We start from the raw sequence: 25,232 nt of genomic DNA, 5'->3' as shown, positions 1-25,232 counted from the left end.
TTAGCCGAGTGTGAATCCTGAATGAACAGTCTTGGAAAGACGGAGTCAGAGTCTCTTAATGTAAATAAGGAATTACGATAGCCCTTTACTATTTGACACCATGCATTAGGCCGAGACACAGCCAACACAAATGAATAATGCATTTCTGCAAAACAACGATGCATTGGCAGGTTTTTGCGGGCAAATTTAATAAATTGCCTAAGCATTGAGAAGGTTAACTAGCAGACAGAGCGCCTCTGATTTAAGATCAATTCGATCTCTGACGTTAAGCTTCTCTGACATGAATTCTTCAGCAGATATTTCTGTTGTAGACAAATGACTCATGACAATGAAATATTTTCCAGATATATTCATCGCCAACTTCCACAAAAGCATCCAAACAAAAATAGAAAAGATGCCTCAAGAAGGACATCAAAGTAATTCTACAGTCATGTACTTCTAGTGGTTTAAATCAAAACATAATACTTCAGCTTCCATTGACATTTTCTAGTTAAAACTGTTCTGGGATTTAATCAGAAAGTAGATTATACTTTTCAGTTCTACTCAAATGTGTTCGACTTTCAAAATAAAGCGCATGTTGCTAATGTTCCTGCATAAAAATAGCAAACAAGATTTAAAAGTCCTTTTATGACTTTTCTCCCCAATGCAAAACCACAATCTGTTCCTTTTTGTGAAGACGTCTTGCATTTGCAAAGTTCAGCATTTTGCAACAACCATCTGTAAAGTTCGACACAGGTTAAGAAGTCTGCATAGTCGGGCGACTGAAAGGCAATTAGAGATTTTATGTGACAATCTACAACATGCTGAAGCAGCCAATCTGACATGAGTGAATCTGCAAGAAATGTTACCTTAAGAAAAAAAAAAATACTCAACTGAACTTATGCTGTATCATATCATGTGCATTTTCTGCAATAAACATTTTACATCCATACAAACATATAAGACACCTAATTTTATCAATACTTTGAACTACTCTCTGCATACGGGAAAGGTCAGAAACAAATGACAAAAGCACAAGATTATTAGAACTTTTTTCCTTTGCACCACATTCTTCTCCTTTACTTTGAATTCTTCAACGTGTTACCCAACTGAACACACACCATACAAGTGAATCATTGTAGATTAAAAAAAAAAAACAATCTGACATGATTTAATATTCATAACAGCCAAAAGCTACTATAGATATTCACAAACATTTACTCCATTTATTCATTAGTCACATCTTCTCAACAATACTTTAGAAAAAGGAAAATTTGACAGGACCCACCAAAAAAATTCTGCCTGACCCGGTTCAACTTGACAACGCCACAACAGAGACTTGATATACAATCTGGGAAAATTCAGATTATTAACCAGATGTGATAAATATTTTCTTGATAACACACATTTCCACTGATTTTGATTGGCTCAGATAAACCACAGACTATAATGTAGAATTAATATGAGCAGAAAAAACACACTTTACCTTCAACACTCAATACCAATTTACCTTCATTAGCCCACCATATTACAAAAATAAACAAGAAATACCTTTTTTTTTTTTTTAAATACACCAACACGTGGATAAGGTTTATGTATAAATAGAAAGTAATCAAAACTTTATTTCCAGTCTGATTTGCATCTCTGTGGCCTTTGAAGACTTTGGATAAATGAAAACATCCGATTTAAGATGCTTAAAATTCACATGACATTAAATTTGATCGACGAGTGGTTTTCTCATGTGTTCAGCTTTATTGGGCCATGGCATCCTGGAAGCCCCAGACTTCTAGAAGTGAAACCTGGAAGCTCTCTGAGCAGAGGGGCGGGTTGTCGAAGGTGGTGCACCTGCCCGTGCGGCCGTGGTTCAGCTCAGAGTCGATGTACAGAGCGTTGCCCTCTCCTCCACCTGATCAAGCAGAAAGGGACAGAATTTACAAAACAAGAAGGCTAACATTTAGCAAACGTATTACCTTAAAAATGCTGATAAAACTCTGGGATATCTGAAGAGAATACATTTCCATGACCATTTTTTTAAACCAAAACTAAGCATGCTTTCTTAGTGAAACAACGCACTGGTGAAAATTCCTTAACGTAAACACGCTTCAGGAAACAAAAAAAAGAGAAAGGAGGTGATATCTGTTCTATTTTAAAGGTAACCAAACTTGAAAAAGGTCTCTAAATGGGTCAAGCGCAGCTCTCGGTTTACTTCCATTAAGTTTTTGAAATGTAATCCTGAACAGGAGTAGTGTCGACATTTTATCAGAAAAGGGGACCAGTTTATTTATAGTTATTTGCATGTCTTTAACAAAAAAGGGAACTGAAAAATGTGACACTCCTGTGTAACTTCTTCTAAATTTAACGTACAATTATATAATTAACCCCCAACAAGTTTTTGTTTTCATTTTAGAGAGTGAGAAAGATAAAAAAAAGATAATTATTGTTAGGTTAACCTGTTTTATTTGATCAGATTTGAAAGGTAGACATGTTATTCCGTCAATTTATTTTTTTAAATTAGTGAAACAAACCTAGAAAGAAGGGTTTATTGTTCTATACCTGACCTGAAGGATTTTATTCACTCATTATCATCCCTGTAATCTAGGATAAATTACACATTGAGGGTTCCATCCTCTCCTGCCCACTCTCATAATCCACTCACCCACTATGATGGAGTCAAAGTTTCCTGCCATGAACATGGACGTGTTCTTGGAGTTGAGGTTGAAGTGGCGAGCAGAGAGAAATGGGGAAAGCTCTCCGGCCGGTTTGTCTGGCTGCTGTAAGCTGTTTTCTGCCTTTTGACCCTCAGGGGACGCCGTGTCCTCCTGACCCTCGGTCTTTATGCTGGAAGCCAACTCCGGGTGGCGGATGACCACCCACTCGTAGCGTTCCATCTCTGGCTTCAGCTAAAAAGGGGTAATAGATGAAGTGGTTTTCGTTAACCCTGACAAAAGGACTGTGCTATGGATTTAATACACCTGAAACAGCCAACAGATGTGCATTCATGAATAGTGTTATTTATTCAGATAACCTGTTGTTTTACTATTTCTAGCTCAGGCTATAAAAATAGAAGCAAAATGCACCTAAACCAAAGCAACTGAATGTTTACAATAATAACCTCAGTGTTCAGTAGATTGTGACCTACTAAACAGATTTTTCGAAGGAAACATGTCAGTAACCACGAAAAAAAAAAAAAAAAAAGAAAAAGTATTAACTGAGGATCGATGGTGACCCCTGGTGGTCATGAATGGGTACAGCTCTAGATAAAAAATATCTGTCCAAAATGAGTCAAAACTAAATAAATGACCAACATTGGAGTGTTAAAATGAAAAGAAACTTACTCTGAAGACAAAACACTCCCCTGTACCAAAGAAGCTCAATTTATTGCCTCCTCGCTTTCGTTCCTCCCAATCAGAGGACAGAAATGCTCCGCATACCTGGATTTAAAAGAAACAAATAATGAACAGGTAGAAATATTACCCCTGACCCATATTAATCTTTTTTTTTTAAAGTAATTTAAAATATATTATATTATTGCTTCTGGAGAAAAGCTGCCTGTATCAGGTCAACATTCATAAAGTCCACAAGACTTGGTCACATGATTCATATGGATTCAGAAGGACGGACAAAAATAAAAATAAAATCTTCTTTGCAAACAAAATAATGATATTTAACAAAATAATTAGCTGGCTAGAGCAGTCAGGCCATCATGCATTTTACTTCCCTGCAACACTTTAAAACTGCTCTGTACTCCTAAACACAAAATACATTTATATATCATCAGGAGGAGGAGGACAAATATCTTGAGTTAGATTTGACCAAATCTCTATTCTATGCTAGTGCTTTATTTAGTGCAACAAAACGAGAGAAAAAAACATCAAATAAAAGTAATCAAGATAAATCTTTGCTACATACATCCCCAGCTGTAGTCCTGATGAGGAGCAGAGTTGGTTCATGGCCCTCACAGTGAGAGTAAAATCTAGAAGAAAAGACAAAACAAACTTGTTTTTCATTTCCAGCATTTTATAATTGACAAAACTATCTGAGGTGACAGAAAGTCATGAATACAATTCATCATAGGAGGGAAAATACGGGAAAGGATACCTGTTGAGGCTGCAACCATGGGTGGATGTGGTGAAGAGCAGCTCTGGTTGGCACAGGGCAAAGCGCTCGGGAATCCATGACCAGATGTCGTGCATCTCCTTGGCACTGACGATCTCCGAGGAGAACGTTTCAGGGTTAAGAGCCAGCTGTACGTTCCGCCTGCAAGCAAATATTGTCGCATTTTAAGAATCTGGAGTCTGCAACTTCACGTTTTGATTGACTCTAGCTCAGTCGGACAAACAATCTGTATGAAAGCTATATTATTCATAAAAGTCAGAAAACAGAACCCACCTACAACTGTGAAACAACCAGAGCCATTGCGATGCGAACAGCAGTGATGAGAGAGAAGATGGAGAAAAGAAAAGAGTAGAACACAAAAAATCCCCAAAATAAAGAAAAAAAGACTGTAAGAGGACAACACAAAGAACATGGGAAAATAAAAACAGAAGAACACAGAAAATGTTGCTTTCACCAGATATCAGGCTGTTGTCTATTAAGTGTGCTGGCTTTATACATTCTTAATACACTGCAGAGTTATTTTAAGTCCACAGTATCTTCAATTTTGCTCAAGAATGTTCACTAAACTGGAGAAGACGACTTTTGGCTACACAAACTAAATCAAATTAAAGGAGATATGACACTGACAATGGGAGATTTGTTTAGGCAAAAATATCCCATAAAATGTAATATCTAAACATATGAAACACAGAGTCATTAAAAATATATTTCTGACAGAAATTTTGTAAAAACAAACAAAGAACGAGAACAGGTTATTATTATTATTTTCTAGTAGAACTTTTTACCTTTTCTGCTTGACAGTGATGCCTTTCTGCTGCAGCGACTTCTCGTTTGTGAGCTGCAGCAGTGTGATCTCCTTCCGGCTAAACAGGCGAATGGAGAAAGACTTTTCCAGCAGCTTGTCAGGGGTAACAGTGGAGGCAATCCCCTTGATAAATGCCTGAATATCTGCCCTAATCTTTCCTGAATCCAGCTGCTGTTGGTTTCCCTGCCCGCTATGACCCCCTACTTTATGCTTGCGATAAAACTTCAGCAAAGCAATAGCCACGCGGAACAAGACCTTGTAGCCTTCTACCAGGTAGACATCCAAGACTCGGACTACGTGGCTAAAAGGCAGGTCACCAAGCACCCAGCGCTGCCAGTCAGAGTAGACCTCCAACACATCCTTGGCAGTAGCAACAATGAGTTTGTGTGCAGGGGCGCAGTATTTGTTTGCCAGGTCGCCGAAGGTCATGCAGCTAGACTCGTAGCCCAAAAAAGTCTGATCCAGCAGCCGCTTGCCTGGCTCGTTGCAGGCAAGGATGCGACTGACCTGCTCAAAACATTGAGCTTCATCTGCACTGAAGTGAAGGAGCAATGAAGTGACAGCTGGAAGTGCTGGGCAGTGGGAGATATCCGGAAACTGCCCGGCGACGCAGTTAATGATCCGATGAGCTGAAGCCACGGCGTCCGTCTTCAGGCAATAACGTGGAACTGGATTCCCATCTACAAAGTCTGGCAGAGGAATATGGGTGGAGGGCTTCTTATTGGCCGCATCTCCAATAAGATCACGGTAGACCTCTGCATCTGGAGTGACTGTGCGGCAGGGAATGGCTTTGATGAGCTGCTGGTAGACCTGTGCTCGAAGTTTGTGGTTCTTAGCCCAATAGCCTTGGCGAGCCATCTGTTTGAACTCTTTCAGGTCCTTACTGTCCACATTTGTGGGTCCACTGCTGTTGGCCAGGTCCCCCATCTGGGTCCAGTCCACAAAGCTGCCATAGTCTTCCTCAGCCATAGTGACGGACAATTCAGGACTGCCCGAGTTGCAAAGGTAGGGTATATGCTCCAAGGTATAAACCTATCCTCCACAGAATGGCGTGTTGGTTATCTTCCCATATTTTTTTCCTAAAAAAAAAAACACACACAAGAATGTCTGTGAAAACTCTCATTGACTCAAAATGGTTCAAAAGCAGGAAAGATTTTAAAAAAAGGGTCATCTAGACTTGGATTCAGAAGTTGGAGACATTTCGCCTCTCAGTTCAGAACTGAGAAAGCCTCTTCGATAAGAGGCAAAACATCTAGAACTTAAAAAGAAAAATCTGTCTGCAATAAGAACAGGATTTTCACAGAACACAGCATATTGATCACTTTTAACAATAGAGAAGTTTGATTTCTCCCAGCATCACATTAGAAATAGATGACAAGCATGTTTTAATATATCCAGTCTGCATATGCTAAATATTTTCTTGCAAAACTGATATTTAAATCTCTCTTAAGACTTCAGTTTCACCTAAAATACATCTGTAAATTGGAACCAGTAGATTTAAGGTTTGTCACAGATCATGGAACCAAAAGAACAGATCCAAAGCTACTTGCACACAAATACTCATAATGTGGACGAGTCTGTAATTTGCTTGTAATTGGAAATTGTCCGTAATCTAAAAATAAAACCCATCTCCTTTTGAACCGTTTTTTTGCTCATCTCATCTCTGTGAGCATTTAATAAGCTCATAATGATAGTGATAAAGTCATTTTTCAAGATATTAAACAAGTCACATGACAATGCATGGCGATGGATCACATATAGCTCACTGGAAATGACCGTCATAAAAACATTAGTTTGTTTCATAGCGTTTCAGAAAAGTCACAAGGAAGTGACCAATCAAAAAACGGCGGATCATTTGACTCAGCAAATTCATTCATTCATTCATTCATTCATTCATTCATTCATCTTCTTCAGTTAATTCCCTTTCAGGGTCACGGGGCTGCCTTCGCCCACCGCTTGTGGGCGAAGGCAGGGGGCACCCTGGACAGGTCGCCAGTCTGTCGCAGGGTTAAGGAAAGGAAATTTAGCTCGTAAAAATAATTACTGGTATGCTAAATTCCTGCACAATAAATGAATAGATGTTTATTGAAATGGATCCTTAACCATTTTGGCAAAAATCACCCAAATGCTACAAAATAATTTATCAAATGTAGATAAGTGTATGATGAAAATGTTGTGGTTAACCCATCTTTACACCAGTATGAAAAACATTTCTGTGGAAAAAAAAATATTTTCGTTCAAGAAGATCACTATGAAATCTGAATGCATGTTATCCAAGTACCAGTTGGTAAAATAATTATAAAAATACAAATCTTTTTTTCCACTTTTTTTTCCACTAATGCCTAATCTGATCAGTTTGTGGTTTTTACAAGCAATGAGCTAAATAAATGACTGATGCCTAAAATTCTCAATCAATCAATGATTTGACTGCAGATGACCATAAGACAGTAAACAGCATCATAAATCAAGCGTTCAGACAGAACAGAATTGCTTACACTGTAACCAATATGGAGCACAATTCTTCCTTTTTTAACTACATTAAATCAGAACGTTACTAACAATATTAGCGTAGCTCAAACCAAAATAAATGAGTTAATATAATATCCTCGAGCAGAACAAGTCTTCAAATGAGCCGTTGCAGCAGCAAATGTTGTAATGTACTGTAATGGTATTTTTTAACTCATTTATGAATGAATGAATGAATGAATGAATGAATGAATGAATGAATGAATGAATGAATGAATGAATGAATGAATGAATGAATGAATGCTCCTCTGGACTTCAGGTTTTCTCTGATAGCAGCAGTTTACTAGAGCATGAGTAAATATTACAGCTGCCACTTTTACATAATATTTCAGTGTAGCTAACAGACTGTCAGTAGAGGCAATCCAAAAGACTTTATCAGCCTGCAACAAAGGTCCACAAACGTCCCCAAAATGCCCATCTTTTATTCCAATGGTCCCTTAATAGCAGTAAGTGCACCCAAAGGGTATTTCAGGTTGTCAGAAATGTTTTCTTCTTCTTCTTTTTTTACAACAAATATCATTAATAAAACACTTAAGATTGTTTTTTGAAAACAAATATTGAAAAGTTTTATAAATTGAATTTACGTATTTAGTACATGTTATTTCTATAATAATCTAATTTTCAAACCTCTGCACTTTGCCCAAAGATGAAATGTTTGCAGGGCCCTCAAATAAATTTCTTATTGGCAGTAATGTCACTTAACAGAACTTATATTAAAAAACAAAAACTAATTTAGCAGGCGAATCGATAAAGATAAGGAGTTTATAGGAACCTCTGCTTTGATCCAAGATGGTCTGACATGTTAATTTGTCAACTGAGGATAATTTCTCTCTTTTTATAGGTTGAAACCTAAAGCAGATTTGCTCTGTTAACACTACAGGTGCGGTAAACGACTGCACAAAAGCTAACCAGAGCTGCTCAATTTGTAATCGATAAACGAGGGTTAGAAGGGCGTTCTAATGCCTCGTTTAGATACCAGTGTAGACGCCAAACCTAACGGGGGCATTTATCTTAGCCCGAGCAAACCGCGGTTCCATTCAGACTGACGGGTTAGCAAAGCTAGCCACTAAGCTAGCTGCTCCTGTCCTGCTAACGACCTCCTCACTCACCACACAACACGCACCAAATAGCATACACCGACACGACAGACATGAAAACAACACAACAGCAGTTCAGCTACCGCCACAGCTAAAAAATGTATGTCAGAAAAGAAAAAAACGATTAATAGATTCATTTAATTGACATGCTGACTAGGTTATTTTAACTAAGCGTTCGACACACCAAAGATAAACGCAAAACTAAAAGGAAAATACCAATGAGCAAACACTACACAGTCATTTAGAAAGGAGCCAACGGGTTTCCTCACCTGTATGTCAAACGTCTTAAGACGTGAACCAGTATTGCCATTAAGTTCCCCCAGGCATGCGCAGTGTACTCCACTGACAGATCATGGTGCGCGCCTACAGCTTTCTAAGGCTGCACAGGGGAGGAGCTCAGGTGGGCTGGTCCCTTATGGACAACCTTTTAAAACAGTTACACCTTAAACATGATAAAACAATGACACATTAATGTATAAAACATTTTATAATTCATTAGTTTTTTTGTTTTTAAGTTAAAATAAAAAATGGGAAATCTATAAATATCTTTTTTTGTGTTCCAATTTAAAATGAAGATATTGGATACAATACAGTGACCTTGCAGAAGATGCATGCCAACCCTAATTACATGTTTATATGAAAACATTTGGTAAATGAGGGATCGCAGTGGGACAAGGGAAGAAGTACCCTCACAAGGGCAACAAACCCAGCCTTTGTGGAGGTCTCAAAGCATCAACCAAAACATAGCAGCCAAACACATGACACTTGTTACTGATAATTCAATTGTAGAATCAGGATCGCCTCCCAGATCAAGCAGACATGGTAAAATGTTGTTTGGCTCTGTCGGGTCTCTCCAAAAGTACAGTTGATGTTTTTTTTCTTGTCCTCATTTGGAAAGACTTTGAAAAAAAGTGTGCAGCCTTGGTAAAGTAGATACATTTGTGCCCTTGGCAAAAAAGGCAAAACATTTGAAGTTAATGTCATCAAGTATACTTGAGTATGAGTACAGGTATAGCAAGAATACTATAGACCAGGGGTGTCAAACTCATTTTCACAGAGAGCCACATCAGCATAGTGGTTGTCCTCAAAGGGCCAGATATAACTTATACATGTAACTAAATGCAATGAAAAATAAACCTAACTACTCCTTCATGTTAAATAACTAATTTTTTATAATGTTTTAAAGTGACAATTACAATTGCATAGAAAACACATGTTTGCTTGTTACTCTAGCATAAATCCTTTTAAATTTGATTCAGTCAGGTTAGGTAATATGGACAGTTTAAGTACCACGGCATAGTTGTCCAATCCGATATTTCAATAAATACACACCAATTTTTATTTTTTATTTTAAGAAATAAAAAACTTTTATGCTCTCGCGGGCCACATTTGACCCGTGGGCCTTGAGTTTGACACATGTGCTATAGACCATATACGTTTATTAAACAAGTCACATGACAATGCATGGCGATAGATCACATATGAAATGAAAGGATGGTGTTCAAAAAATGCTTTAGTTTTTCACATTTTTATGCAATTTTTTTGTTCAACCCATGGAATAAAAGCTGAAAGTCTGCACTTCAATAGCATCTGAGTTGTTATATTTAAAATTCACTGTGGTAATGTACAGAAACTAAAAAGAATGTGTCTCTGTCCAAATATTTATGGTCCTGACTGTACATGTATTAAACAAGTCATAGCTCACTAGAAATGACCGTCATAAAAACATACCATAAGTTTATTTCATAGCGTTTCAGAAAAGTCACAAGGAAGTGAGTAATTTAAAAAAAAGGCTGATCATATGTGACTGAGCAAAGGAAATTTGGCTCGTAAAAGTAATTACGCTAAATTCCTGCACAATAAATGAATAGATGTTTATTGAAATGGATCCTTAACCATTTTGTCAAAAATTACCCAAATGCTACGAAACAATTTATCAAATGTAGGTAAGTGTATGATGAAAATGTTGTGTTTAACCCATCTTTGCACCGGTATGAAAAACATTTCTGTGGAAAAAAAAATATTTTCATTCATGAAGATCACTATGAAATCTGAATTTATGTCATCCAAGTACCAGTTTGTAAAAAATATTTAAAAAAAAATGTATCCACTTTTTTTTCCACTAATGCCTAATCTGATCAGTTTGTGGTTTTTACAAGCAATGAGCTAAATAAATGACTGATGCCTAAAATTCTCAATCAATCAATGATTTGTCTGCAGATGACCATAAGACAGTAAACAGCATCATAAATCAAGCGTTCAGACAGAACAGAATTGCTTACACTGTAACCAATACGGAGCACAATTCGTCCCTTTTTTCTCCATTAAATCAGAACGTTACTAACAGTGTTAGCGTAGCTCAAACTTACAGTAAGTGTAAGTATACTAACTGAATACCCTGTCAGACTGAATTTGAACATTTTTAGTTTACAATATATAGATATACTTCAACTACTGCCTCACTTTAAGTATAGCGGTGTACTTGTGGTACACTTTAATAGACGGCTTTTTGCTAAGGGTGGGTTAATATAAAAACTACTACTTCTCTGCTATCATGCATTTAAAGTGACTGAAAGTGCAGAACATACCTTTCATCCTGAGCCAAAAACGATGTGATCCGTACAAAGATTACAAAAATTCCTGTAAACATAAGCAGACATTTTTAGAGAAAAAAAGCACGAGTTAGGGAAAGTACCTCATCTGCTAAACCTCTGTGTCATCATCATTCTGTTTAATCATTATGTTTAAAATTACAATCCAGGATCTATTGTGTTTTTATGTATTGTGACTTTGTGTGGTTATAGTGATGATTAGAATTAGAGAAAGTCACTGGAAATGAAATTCAGCTAGTATTATCCCCTCTTGAGTCACAGATGCACAACTGCATGAAGGAGAGGAAACAACAGAGACAGATGGGAGTAAGCCTTAAGGCTTAAGCTCACAGAGGTTTACCCTCGTGAAATCCTTCTGTTCCCACACACTGCGTGACGTCACTCTAACCCCACCTATTTTCAGCTCCATCCCGTTTGGTTCTACATCACAAATGAGCGTGCACACAGACACAAATTGAGCAGTCAGGGGTGACTAAAGCTGTGCTATCTCTTAAAAAGCTGAGACCAGTGGCAGACTTTAACATTCCATGTTTACTTTTTTACAGAACATTTGATGTTTAAATGTTTACCCGATGGAAGTATTTCTTTTTTGCTTGTTTTTTTATATAGACCTTTTTTCCAGACATTAGAGAATTTCGAGATCTTATGTGGGTCTAAATGCCTAACTCCAAAGCAGTATTGTTAGTTAGTAAAGCAGTTTGGTTTGATGTGTAACTCAATATCCCTATGTGATTGCAACTTTGTAATCTCTAGAGAAAAATCCTAAATAAATTGCATAACTAATGGGGATTAGAAAGTTCAGAAAAAAAATCTGTTTTTACCAAATGTTTGCATTTTTCCAAAAAATCCTATAATTTGGTACAAGAGCTTTAGGCAGTGCCAGAGATCCAGTTTTCCTATCATCTTTTATTTATCACATACTCTGCTTTGCGCTGAAAAAGGGGCCGTCTGAGTCATTTTGTTAGTGTCTATTATCTCCCAAAGTGCCAATGTTTTGCCCCATTTGAGGTTTATGAAAGAGTTCCCTTCTTAAGGCTTTAAGTCTAGCCACAGGCTGAAAGAAGTTGTCATGCTATAGCGTGGCTTCTATTGTGTTCTCAAGAAGCCCAAGGAGCTCCACGGGTATTGTTTTCTTTACAGGGGAGTTGGGTTACCTTGACAACCACATGATGCCTTCTCATAGGCCCTCTGTTAGAGAAAAGGCAGGACCAGAATAGGAGGGAAGAAGACAGAAAGAACATAAAAAAAAGCTTTAAAAAGAGAAGGCAAGATAGAGTTTATCTCTTTTTTTTCCTGCATTTGTGTGTTTTCCAAACAGGTCTGATGGTTGCAAGTGGGTTGGGACTAAAACCCATACAGGTGAGAAGAAAGAGTGTTTGTGTGTTTGTCTGCTGGCTGGCTTTTTCAGTTACAAATGAGTTGCATGATTTCTGTCATTCACTGACACTGACACAGAACAACAAGATAACAACATATTTTGTTATACTTATCTGTCCGATTGATTGAGTTGTTCAAACACAAACACAGAAGAATCTAAAGCTGAAATGCCCTATTGAATGCTAGTTGTTAGTTATGCAATGCAGGTGGTTTAATCATAAACATTTTATGGATCTTTTGTGCTTAAGTCCAAGTGATACAAAACTTGCTTTGTAGCAAACACGCAAGCATAAACAGGGCATTTCTTTAATAGTTCTGTCAAAATTTGAAGCATGTTTTATTCAAAATGAGATTTGACAATTGTTGCATCAAGTAAATAAGCAAGGAAACAGCACACATGATCATGCTTCCTTCACTATACTTTACCATGGTATTGTTATTTTGCAGGTTTAATTGAAGGAAAAAAGAATTTTAAGTTTTCTTCTATTCTGTTGTTTTTATAAAAGAACAATAAAATCCTGATACATTTGCTCTGGTTTTTTGCACTGATGTTACCTTATCAAAGGGTCAATTTTAAAATCACTACACTTGGTGGGAAAAAAAAAACCTTTTTCACCATTGCATGCAATGGGAGGTTGCAAGAATGCTTACCCTGTAAAAAGGGTCAGGACAAAACATCTGAATTGATTTAATGAACTATATGTGTTGATGCTTTGGGGCACAATATGTATATATTCATTGATCCTCGTAATGATTTCACCTTTTCATGCCTTGACAGTGATATCTGGAGAGGTGTCCGTTGGGTACCATGCGTGTTGCATTGCGTCCTCGCAGGTAAGGTCCAGCTTTCTCCATTAATCACCAAAGCGTTTAATGGAGACATGCAGCAATGCATGCTCTGAAATGCTTATTGACGTTAAAATTGATGCAGCTGAACAAAAATATTTAACTTTGGATCCAAGTCTTGTGCTTTTGTAGATATCAAGAGGCCTTGCTAAATATTTGCGCACATGGTTGTGCTCAGCTGTTTACTTTGGAGAGCTCTGATATGTTAACTGGCCTGATGATAGTGCAAGAGAAGCATTGTCTGTGCCTATCATTTGTGAGCAGAGACATAGAACTTTGCTGTTTTTTTTTGTTCTTTTCCAAATGTATTAATGTTAGATGTTTCAGTGATAAAAAAATCAAAGTCAAAAAGAGAACACAGAAAAAACTTCCCTCACTTGCCTTAAACAAAAAAAAAGTTCTTCTCTCCTTTTATTTTTTTGGAAAATTTTCAGTCTCTTTTCAAAGAAGCAGTTAAACACAAAATATTATGGTCTGCGTTTGAGGGAGACCATTTTTTCTTGAATGTGCTGTTTTCTGTCAGGCATGTGATGGAAGACTTTGTGTTTTGTGCCCTCTAGTGGTTGCCTGGTGCTCTGTCTGTGCCTGTCTTTGATCACCCTCCTGCTGCAAAGCCTCTGGGTGCCTCTTGAGATGACCCAGAATGAAGCTGCTGGGAGGTTTCCTGAAGAACAAGGTGACAGAGAAATGGATGATTTAGTTTTGGGCGAGGTCTCCTCTTGCTTATTGAAATGTACAACACTTATATGTTGAATGATCGAAAGAACATTTATACACAACTTGTGGTGGGCCCCTACAATCTTCATTGGCCGGACAATTGCTGGTATGTGGCCAGTCAGATAAATATTTTTGTCAGGTCAGACTGTTTCTTTCTGGACTGAACTTTTTTTTCTTCCTTGTTTGTTTCTGTTTTGGACAGAAAAAAAAACAAAAAATTAAAACAAAAAAGTGAGCAGGGAGCACTGTGTTGTATTTCCCATAAATTCAGCTGTTCTTTATGATGTAACTTTAGAATAAATTAACCATATTTGGGTGTCTGTTCCAAAACAATTTGTGAATGCAAGCCAAATATTTAATCAAAATACATTTTTTAGTATTTCAACTTTATTTTATCTTCCAGAAAAACAATAAGTTCTGTAAAACTGTTCATAAATGCTGTTGGAAAGTTTCTAAATTCAGTTACTTGGAGAATTTGGAGATATGCTACAGAGAACATGCATTTCTCCAGGGATTATCTATAACAGAATAAAAACAAACTTGCGGTTTTTGTGGGTGACTTAAACATTTTAGTAAGACTGTCATCACAGGAGATGATATTTGATCCAAACATCCAAATATTGAAGTCCTTTGCCTCCATGAACAATGTTTTGTTTGAAACAATGCAAGCCGGTGGTTATTCTCAGCCACAAAGGCTTTGAGCTTAGAAGGACCCACCACAGGTTGTGTACAAAGAGCCACAGCCATGGCTTAGATGCAAAATGCGTTATGTCACATGGAAGAGATGCTGTTGAATGCAGCAGTAAAAACAATTCAGTTTAATCCATTTGTTTTGTCTTCAATCTTTGTAGAAAAAAATTATCAACGTAATGATCCTTTCAATTTGTACTTCCTTTTTCATAGTAAGTTAGTTTGAAATTGCTGTTTTTTTGGAAATGTTAACTTTTTAAACAATAAGTGCACTTTATAGTAACTCTGAGGATTAATCCTAACCCATTTCTTTGCTCTCAAATCCCAGTGGTACCAAAATTAACCATTTGAAACTGGAATAAAATGTTTTAATTACATCAACTCAACAGTTCTGTCAAATAAGACCTGATCCCCCTTCCTCCCCTAATTTTTTTCTCCCAAAGTATAGTTTTTTCAGAACCTTTTTGTGCAAAGTGATTTTTGTTTTCAATTATTGTTTGTTGACATTCAGCTTCTGAATCTCTGAATTCAGTTTTTGAAAAGCAAAAGTCATTGGTCTCATGTTGCAAGTTGAACAGATTTAAGTGTGCTCCATGCAGGATTCATTTAAATAATTTATCAGACTCCTTGTGTGTTTATTTTTTAATTTTGTGCTTAAACCGTATTTGTTAAATGTAGCACATTTTACAATGTTTATGACAAGTCAGGGTGGGTTTGAAGAGCCAGTTTAATGGATACTTTACCAGTGTCCAAAAAAAAAATTAAATAAAAAAAAAAAAAAACATTGTTATTAGGTTTCCCAATTTAAGGTGCGGCTGCAAGCTGCATTGTAATTTTTAACCTGACCTCCCAAATTGACCTTTTGGATTTTGTGTTATCAGAATTAGCAGTAACTGTACTGCAGGGGCATAACAGAAGGACTTGCATGAATGTGCCAGTGTTAAATAATAAAAAAGACTATGGCTTTGCTTAAAATATTATCTTCTTTCTAATTAAGTTTGTCATACTTGAGTTTTAACAACATTATGCCAAAAATACTACAGATGCTGAAGTAAATTGCCAGCCAATTGTGGAAGAAATACCAACCCTTGTGTTCTTTCATGCAGGTGGGAACATTCTTGGTATCAATAAATTGGTGCATCGCTTGGATGCTTTGAGTACTCAGGTGCAGAAGCTGAGCAGAGAAAGACACAACACCCATCTGAACAAAAATGCTCTCACTTCACTGCTTAAAAGGTATTTGATGAAATTATTATTATGAATTATTCTTTTGATATTTAAGTACAGTCAGGTCTACATAGCAAAGGTTTTACATTTGTAATTATTTCTGTGTTGTGTTTTTGTTTTAATTTGCTTTCCAGCTTTAAACAGGACCAGCAAAGTTTGGGGAGGTTGTTGGAAACAGAGCTGCAGCGAGTGTCCTGGAGACTAGATCAGATCAGTAGCCAACAGCACCACAACCATAAAGCATTTATGCTCACGCCACCCTCAGGTTAAGCCCAGATTGATCTGCTACAGCCTCTCATTTTAAGAGTTTTACTTGACGATTTTTAGAATTTTGTAACAAATATTTAGATTTAGATTTACTTTGCACTTCTGCTGTGTTTCAATTTTTGAAAAAAAGAAATTAAATAATGTACTGCATACATCCATAACATAATCTATTAATGTAGTGTCTTGTGTTCCCTTTAGTTCTAAAATTAAAATTAAATGGCTGTGAACATGTTGATTGAGAGAAAAGCTTTTTGGGTTTGTTGCAGGGAACATGAGCAAATGCTGTACAATTGTCCTGTGACAGACTGGTAGTTTGGCAGTGAACACCAAAACCTTGGTTTGGACCCAGAGTAGAGGTTAACTACTCAGTAAAATTAACAAGCTGTGATAATAGAGAGTTTGAATGGAGGGTTAAAGGGTGGTGGATACAGGTGCCTGTGAGGGATAAAAGTACTTGAATAGATATTTAACAAGTCCCACAGAACCAATGTCAATCATCTAGCGGCTGCGGCGAAAATGTTTACATTGACTTCACGACCCTCCTGTGAGGTGTCAGGTCAGAGTTGGGTTACTCACACTGGCTGGCACGCCAGGCTTGTGTTAAAGTGAGGAGGGGATGAGTGAACTCCATTTCATATGAGGATCTGTGCCACACAGGCACATGCAAAAGCATGTTTGCTTACTTGTGAACATGTGAAGACATACACTACATACACACATGTCATCAGCGTTCATTCAATTCCTATTAGGCCCCTCACACCCTGCCTCTCACATTACCCCACACCTATAAAACAGACAATTACCCAGGAGTCCTTTCAACAGGCCAGGTCATACTCTTTTAGTTTCTTGTTGTTGTTTTGATCTCCTTTATGACTACATTTTTGTATAATAAAATAATGAGAATCAGTTGAAAGCAGATGGTCCAGATTTGTGTTATTATACTAGTTAACTGTCACTGACTAAGGATGGTAAAGGGCTTTTGGGACGGGGCCTGTTTAAACACTCTGCCTTAAAATACCCATCCATCTTACCATCAGAATAACAGATATTCTGATATTTCATGATGAATCCAAGGCATTAACTTAACGTTTGTCCCCCTCCCAAAAAAACAACAAAGAATAGTGTTCAAAATAAATTCTGAATTCCTGTTCAGTTTTACTTTAACTGAAACTTTTTCTTTAAACAAAATATCCATTAATATAGACCTACTTATGTAAATCATGAAACTAAGGAGCAGTGTCAAAGATGCGTGAGATGCTTATGCTCTGAAACTAAAATAAATAAGAAAAGACAGAAAAAAATCTTGATATATATTGTGTCTGTTTAATTGAAAGTATATGACTTTACAACGTTGACTAACAAGATGTAAAAGAAACAACAGAGTAACTCTTATTTCCTTTGCTTTACGCTGCATTCACACAACTGGTTTTTAACACTAATACATCTGTCTTTTGTGTATCCGACTGTGGAATAACTGAATACAAATTAATTAAATGATTGTATTCCTATAGGATTCACTGAGAAATGTGACATGCCAACTGATCCGGCCTATCCTGTCTGTGCAGAAAAAACAGAGGTGAGCTTGTGTGAAAAAGTCATCCATGTTTTTTCAGTTGTGTAAATCCTGTTGTGTTGAAGAGCTTTTCTCGAAAGGTTTGAATTTCAAATTCTATTTTAAATCAAACAAAGACATTTAATTTAAATATTACTGCCATAGTATTAAAAAAGATAACTTGAACAAATTGTAAAACAATAAAACAGTTCTTACTCCGTCTCTGTGGCAGTTCCTGCAGGCCCATTGGGAGTCAGACCCCTGCTATGCTTTTTACGGGGTGGATGGTACCACCTGCTCCATATTGTCTTATCTCAGTCAAATTGAGAACTTTTGCCCTCCCCGTCCTGGAAGGAACCACTCCAGCCTCCCATGGCACCAGAAGACCCATTTGAATGCAAAGACGGTATCTTTTTTAAAACAGAATTTTCATCAATCCATCCTCAGAACCCGGCTGAATCCTTTAATGGGGTCTTAGGGTTACTAGAGACAACCCAGCTACTGTTGGGTGTAGGTGGGGTACACCCTGAACGGATCACCAGTCTGTCACAGGGCATTACAAACTAGGTATTAAGAATTGAAAACAGAAAAACAATGGGGGAAGAAAGTTGCTGGACTGGAGCCTTGTCCAGGTTGTACCCCGCCTTCGCCCAATAGTAGCCAGGTTTGACTCTGGCAGCCCTGTGACTCCAAAAGGTTGCTTTCACTTATTTTTTATCATTCTGTCTGATGATCAATTTAAACTGAAAAATATTACAAGCAGTATTTTTAAACTTAACAGGTTACAAAAAATTTAGATTCCATTATGTTTTTACGCCATTTCAATGTGCAATTTCTTCTTTGAATTTTAAAACTTGCTTTTTGCTGAAAATATTTTCTAAATTGATTGAATTTTGATATTTCAGTTAAATTGGAGATCTCCTCTCTGTCTTCCATCTTACACCTTATTTGGATAGTTCTAAAAAGTAGAAATGGGTTTTCTCTGAACAATTTGTATTTGATTTTTTTCTGTTGTGGAACTGTAAATGTATTTATTTATAAGACATAGATGTCCATTTCTTTGAACCTATACTTAGGCTCATATACGTGACAGTTTGAGCTCACTATATGAGGAGCTCAGCAACAGCAGCAGTTTGGCAATCAAGTTCATCCGATCAAGAGTGGAACGGATGTCTGAAAGGTGGATCAAAGCTGGTCTGAGAATGAAGCAGAATGGCAGTGACACAGGCTCAGCTGAGCTGAAGGTATGTTGAATTTTTTACCCAAAACTTTGGTTTATGTTTTTCTGTATGAAATCAAGGAGGTTATTTTTGTTTAAATCTGGTTTAATGGCTGCAAAAGCTTGAATTAAGAGAGTACAATGCAAATATACACTACAATACTGTAAAGGTTGAAGCCCATGACTCTAAGTTTCTTTTTGAAAGAATGGGCCTGTTTTATACCTGGATATCATTGCCGAACTGTGGAATAAATTTGGTTAAAAATTGACATCTTTATTTAATTTCCAATTTCCATCAATTCAGTTTTCAAATTTTAACCTGAAAATCCAATTTTATTTGGTTATGAACAGCTGTTCTCTCGTCACTTGCAATTCATTTTATAATAAGAACTAGCCAAAAAGCTGCTTTTTCAATTCAATTTTTTTATTTCAAACACAAATGTAAACACAAGAGTTTAAAAAAGACAGATTAAACAAGACAGTGTGCTTGAAAAGGAGTGTGTTGAAGAGAAATCTCAGATGATCCCACCCCTTTTTTACAACACCTGCTGATCTGCATATTTCTATTTACAGTTGTTCTAAACATTCACATTACATTAGCACCTATGCAGAAATGACATTTTTGTTTTTATTGATCATTTCTAGCCTTTTTGACAATTTACTTATAAGAAAACATCCATCCATCTATTTTCTTAACCCGGTATGTTCCTTTCGGGGTCATGAGGTCTGTTGGGCAAAAGCGGGGTACACCCTGGACAGGTCACCAGTCTGTTGCTGGGCTCAGAGGAAAATAGATTCATGGATTTGATCAATCAGAACTGAAGATTCCCTGGATTACATTTTGTCGCACCAGCCTTAGTTTGTTCTGACAGTTTAGAAAACAAAAAATCTCAACATGATCTCTTTCCAGTGTGTGACTTGGATGTGAAAACCTCCCTCCCTACAGGTGCTGCTTTACCCCGGTGCCCTGGCTGGGAAGGCTGGTCAGCATTTTGAGGCAATGGTGGAGAGAGGAGGTCCTCTTGGAGAGCTGGTCCAGTGGGCTGACCTCAGTGCCTGCCTGACAATTCTGGGGCACCACCTGACCTTCAGCAGCTCACAACGCCAGTTACACAGGTTAAACCATCAAACCAGATACAGGAAGAGGTGTAGACGTAATATTTTAAGGCTTTAAGTTTAGCATTCATCTCTCTCTTGTTGAATATTTTAAGTTGCAACTCATCAAGACGTGGAAAGAGATTAATTGATGTACCAAATTTTATTTCAACAAGTCATGCTTTATTAGAGTGAAAAAAAGGTTAAAAGTTTCTGAAGTTTCTTTATCTTACTCTGTCTGGTCAAGACTAATAGGAGCTGCACCGGGCCACGGTGGCTGTCCAATTCAAAGACCTCTAATGTTTGACCTTATCTACACTGACTACCACGGGCTTGCTCACCTCCATGGGGCCATGGGACTAGCCTTTAATCATTACAAGTATGATGACGTACAAAATAAAGACATAACATGATAACAGGACTTTTTCACTTATAATATAAAATGTTATTGAGTTTAGTCATATAAGACACATCATTTTATCCTGTTTTAACTTTTTCCAGGTGCCGCTTCAGGATCTTGGACTCTTTTGGCACTGAACCAACTTTTAACCTGGCCAGTTATGCACAGAGCCGTGGATATAAGACACTATGGGGCAGCTGGGGACTCCGGCCTCTACAGTACATGAACATGTTCCGTAAGTTTCTTTTCCCATCAATCGGAGATAACATGCAGACACATCTATTTCCTGCTCCAAAGGGTAGGGTTTGTTTGAGCCAATACCCAGAGAAAGCTTCACTCCGCAGTCTTTTCCTGTTATTTTTCCGTGGAGATGGACACAAGCTGGAAGCAGTCAACCCAGAGCAGCTCAGCTCTTCATACATCAAAATGTTGTTTGTCTTGTGAAGGTGTGTGTGTGTGAATGGGGTTTCAGTTAAAGATGTAACAAAAGACACAAAAGAAAGTCCTTAGTTCTAATAATCTCTACCGGCTAAAAAAGTATATACACAAAAAAAACAAGTAATTTTGAATTTTGTTTTGGCCTATTGCGTCAATCTGATGTGTGAGTGTGTAAAGCTGTGGACCAAGGCATTGGAGACAAGTAAAGGCAAAAACAGATCCAACAGGGTAACACTGGGAATGAATTGAGACAGATTTAGCAGATGTCTTCAACAAGACAGAGGAGAACTGTAGATTCCAACACATGCAGACTTGACTCTGTATGCAGCTTCGACTGGTAGTGTTGATGGCACATTCTTTCCAAAGTAAACACTTCTCTCCATCACCTTCCCAAGCATGTCAAAAAACAGCAGCTGCTTATCAAAACACCTAATCTGCTATTTTATGTGGACAACTCACTTTCCTCAACCGATGATTGATGTCTTCAGAATGTTTTTCTTCTGACACAGAATCTAAGCCACTGTCTTAATAAGCTTGTCCATCAATGTTGGCCAGAAGTAGTTTTTGGGGATGTTTCAGGAACATTTGTTTTGCTCATAGCTTCATTTGTTTTGGGTCATCCTTTGTGGAGATGAGTGTGGAAGTATTCCCCATGTTTGATCTAGTTTTCTAAAATAAACAGTTTCTGGGGCAAAGAGGGCATAGAAAGCATGAGCAGACACGAAGACACATTTTTTTCTCATCTCTTCTTTCTCTTGTTTGATGAACCTCCTGACACCTATTGATGTAAATATTTTGGCTCCAAAATTACCTTAACTTAACTTCTACTTGAAAGCAAAAACATATGTAATTTCTTTTGCTGGAAATAAATTCAGGCGTAAAGGGATGAAAGCTAAAGTTTTGATTCAGTCTCTATGTTGGTATTTTTCTGCATTACATATTCTTTTCTGCAGCTCACACTCCTGACAACTCTTTCCTGGGTTTTGTGAGTGAGGAGGCACTAAAGACGGAAAAGAGTAAGGATAGGCTGGAGCCAGAGAGCTACAGGAAAGAGCGGATAGCAGTTGTCTATGGCAAACAGGACTACATGTGGCAGGTAGTATCTCCAAACGAGAAGCGAATAAATAACTGTTTCCAAGAACTACTGGAAGGTTTAAATGAAGACACACGTTGTCATTTTATTTTGTAGGGATTTTCACATTTGGTTTTATTATTTTTAAGTTGGTTTGTGAGATGCCTTACCACGGTCCCTTTCAGTGTGAGTTGCGGTGGGGATACAATAAACCCGGGCAAGCAGCAATAAACCTAAGTTTATGTATTGCTCACAAGTTTGTTATGTTATAGCACTTTAAATACGTGGACCTATAAGTTAACTTGCTTGAATGTAGAGTGACAGGATATTTTTTTCTATGTTGGTCTTTTAAAAAATGTCTATTTTTTTATTTCTAGTCATATTTTATTTATGACTAGATGCCAGCTCGAACGAGAAAAATGAAGACATAGTCGTTTACAAGTGGAGGCATCAGAACGGGACAGAGCAGGGAGCCTGTGGCTTGCCGTAGTAGCTTCTGCGTCACATAAGCTTTTTCCAACAGCATTTCCTTTCTGTGTGCTTATGATTAACAATGATTTGAATAAATAAACACCCAGAAATGCAATTTTAAGCTTAATTGTCTTTAGATATGTCCTCCATCATGAGACAAATACCACAAGAACATATTAAAAACACCAAAACACATTTTTCATTGGAGTGGATCTTTAAATTTTCATTTTCAGTGTGTGGGTATACATTTGTTTACATGTTTTGTTTTGTATTTTTGCTGTTTTTTGGTACCAGGGTAAATCCGAATATGTGCGAATAATCAGTGAAGAACTGGAGACTCATGGCACAGTCTACCAGGCTTCACACCATTCTTCCAATTTGCCCAGTTTTGTGAAAAACCATGGACTCCTGACACAAGAACAATTCCTAAAACTTCTCCACAGAGCCAAGGTGAGAGACGAAGCTGTCACAGAATAATTCTACCAAACATGGAAATGATTTCCTCTGAAAGCAGAGCATGTTTTATAGCTCCAAACGGAATTTGGTGTGTATCAAAACTAATAATAACAACCTGATTTGTTTATCACTTATTGCTTTTTCTGTTGTTTCTGTGTTCCAGGTATTTATTGGGCTCGGTTTCCCATATGAGGGTCCTGCTCCTATTGAAGCCATAGCTCTGGGCTGCATTTTCCTCCAACCACGCTTTGACCCTCCACACACATCAGACAACAACAATTTCTACAAGGGCAAACCCACCACAAGAAAAGTAAAAAAAAAAACTACCAAAAGTGGAAAAAAAACATTATAAATTGTTGCTGTGATCTAAAAACAGTCAATGACTTTCATGGTCAGATCTCCTCCCAGCACCCGTACGCAGAACAGTTCATTGGTAAACCCTACGTGCTGACTGTGGACATGACCAACACGACTGCTGTTCGAGAGGCAGTCAAGTCTATTCTAAACACTGAGGTAGCTGTCACTCGCCTAGAACTAAGAACAGCTTTGTTATAAGTACATAAACATTAATCTCATTTTCTCTAAATTCCACTCATGGTAGCTCTGAATAAAAGAGTTTGTGTATGTTTCTGCAGGTGAAACCTTTCACTCCTCGAGAGTTCACTTGTGTGGGAATGCTGGAGCGGGTTCATAGTTACATCACCTACCAGGTCCAATAACACATTTTTAATTCCAAAAGTTAATAACTACCAGCAGTGTCATAGTAAAAGCACATTTGATACTGTTTTAAATGAGCTAAAAAGCTATTTTAACAACTCACATTAATGATAAGTTTACATTTTCTCATCTATTTCCTGATTCTGAATCCATCAAGAACTTCTGCAGTACATCCGTACCTACTTGGCCCCCAGAGAGTGCTTTAAAGGTGCACTTGGGTCCACTGGGTCAGTCCTGTGTGAGTGTGTGTCAACACTCGTCACTGTGGTGCGAGCCTGCTCTCTTTCATCACCTCAACACTCCTGCGGCTTTCACCAGGTGAGAAAACAGCAGACATGTACTACATGCACATATCTTTGCTTCACAGAAAAACACAAAAAATGATTTTTTTTTTCCAAAATGATGCTGAAACCTCTCACCTCTCAAAAATAGCTTTACATCATAAGGGTTTACTAATAATGAAAACGAAAAATGAAAAAAATTGAGAACTACGGAACCTAGAGTTGAAAGTTAAGGGGTTAGATCTCTAAGTCATCATCTCAGAAGATTTTGCTTTTTGTGTGGAAATGCAAATTTTTAAAAATCATATCAAATAATAACTTATTTCTGTTTTCCAGATATAGATTTGATAACTATCATGAAGAGAAGACAATCACAGAGATTAGTTATATTCTTTTTATGTAGTTTATAATTCTTTTAACTGCATTTTTGGTTGATTTCTATCCAGTTATGTAATTCTAACAATAATTAAATTGTTAACAATTAACCTCTATGTTTGTCTTGTCCATTTATTCACCAGAAATGACAAATTACAATTAAAAAGCCCACAAGTCCAAATTTAAGATGTATTTGATAATTTTGTTGTCAAAAGAAATCACCATATTTATGTTTAACTTTGCTGTCATGTATTCTAACACTTTTTAAAAAAAATAAATGTAACACATTGGTATTTCATTAGAAAGCTAAACCTGGTGGTTAAAACAATTTAGAAAAAAACTTGACATTTAGGCGGCCTTGCTCTCATTGCTCCTGTGGCTTGTATACCTCCACGCTCAGGTATATTAACAGATTTCAGGGATTTCAAAAAGGAATGTGGCATGACGCCTCCTTTTAAGAGAATCCAGGAGGATCAGGAGATGTATGGCATTCCATAAATCTATCACTAATTTCCATTTTGCAGGCTTGGACTGGGCTGCTCTCGCATGGTGCAGGAAGTCAACCATCTGTTCCCCTCTTACAACCCTTGGGGTCGTCACTGTGGCCTTCAGCGGGAGAATCTGCTGTTTAGTTGTGCTGGCTCTGACCCTTCACACCGCAGACTGTGTCCCTGCAGTTCTGGACAAGTGGCACTGTGCCCACAGTGCCTGTAACCCTTGTGCTATACTAGGCACTTTAACAATGGGAGTTGGGTCATCTAGACCCACTAGACAGTGCGCTGAACCTTTTTCTTCAAGGATTTGTGAACCTCACTGGTGTCAATGGATTACATGAAATCTTTCCACCTTTATCCACCTTTGTCATGGTAGGAATAACACGTCAATGCAAGGGTGGGG

At 37.5% G+C, this 25,232-nt stretch overlaps 2 protein-coding genes across 3 annotated transcripts; one reads left to right on the top strand and one right to left on the bottom strand.

The window, feature by feature from the left end:
• Positions 1–334: 334 nt before the first annotated feature.
• tbc1d24 (TBC1 domain family member 24) lies at positions 335–8,921 on the bottom strand. 2 transcript variants are annotated; one of them, XM_011488114.3, is made up of 8 exons: positions 8,793–8,921; positions 4,881–5,979; positions 4,369–4,374; positions 4,078–4,236; positions 3,889–3,952; positions 3,315–3,410; positions 2,636–2,879; positions 335–1,885 (listed from the first exon to the last, which is right to left on the bottom strand). In XM_011488114.3, exons 2-8 carry the CDS (start codon positions 5,867–5,869, stop codon positions 1,731–1,733), a joined length of 1,713 nt encoding a protein of 570 aa, XP_011486416.2. In that variant the 5' UTR covers positions 5,870–5,979; positions 8,793–8,921; the 3' UTR covers positions 335–1,730. The 2 variants fall into 2 exon arrangements, with proteins under 2 accessions (XP_011486416.2, XP_023804902.1); XM_023949134.1 differs by lacking the exon at positions 4,369–4,374.
• Positions 8,922–11,509: 2,588 nt separating this feature from the next.
• Positions 11,510–25,136, top strand: LOC101162079 (alpha-1,6-mannosylglycoprotein 6-beta-N-acetylglucosaminyltransferase B). Its single transcript, XM_011488111.3, has 18 exons — positions 11,510–12,494; positions 13,291–13,346; positions 13,919–14,034; positions 15,872–16,001; positions 16,127–16,257; positions 17,771–17,835; positions 18,044–18,217; positions 18,888–19,055; positions 19,977–20,146; positions 20,373–20,504; positions 20,627–20,760; positions 21,917–22,059; positions 22,801–22,956; positions 23,126–23,272; positions 23,359–23,475; positions 23,598–23,672; positions 23,837–23,997; positions 24,860–25,136. The coding sequence occupies exons 2-18, from the start codon at positions 13,321–13,323 to the stop codon at positions 25,047–25,049; spliced, it is 2,235 nt and encodes a 744-aa protein (XP_011486413.2). The 5' UTR covers positions 11,510–12,494; positions 13,291–13,320; the 3' UTR covers positions 25,050–25,136.
• The last annotated feature ends 96 nt before the right edge of the window (positions 25,137–25,232 follow it).

The sequence above is a fragment of the Oryzias latipes genome, chromosome 19 (assembly GCF_002234675.1).
Source record: "Oryzias latipes chromosome 19, ASM223467v1".
Classification (NCBI taxonomy): Eukaryota; Metazoa; Chordata; class Actinopteri; order Beloniformes; family Adrianichthyidae; genus Oryzias; species Oryzias latipes.
The sequence above is the reverse complement of the archived record's forward strand: the minus strand, read 5'-3'. Positions and strand labels throughout refer to the sequence as shown.

Excerpts from the sequence above, each read along its gene's own strand:
- tbc1d24 (XM_011488114.3), bottom strand. The coding sequence starts at position 5,869 with ATGGCTGAGGAAGACTATGGCAGCTTTGTGGACTGGACCCAGATGGGG. Across the intron at positions 3,953-4,077 it reads CATGGTTGCAGCCTCAACAG|ATTTTACTCTCACTGTGAGG; the intron begins GTATCCTTTCCC and ends CTTTTCTTCTAG. Across the intron at positions 1,886-2,635 it reads CTTTGACTCCATCATAGTGG|GTGGAGGAGAGGGCAACGCT; the intron begins GTGAGTGGATTA and ends CTGCTTGATCAG.
- LOC101162079 (XM_011488111.3), top strand. The coding sequence starts at position 13,321 with ATGCGTGTTGCATTGCGTCCTCGCAG. Across the intron at positions 17,836-18,043 it reads TCTGTGCAGAAAAAACAGAG|TTCCTGCAGGCCCATTGGGA; the intron begins GTGAGCTTGTGT and ends TCTCTGTGGCAG. Across the intron at positions 18,218-18,887 it reads CCCATTTGAATGCAAAGACG|GCTCATATACGTGACAGTTT; the intron begins GTATCTTTTTTA and ends ACCTATACTTAG.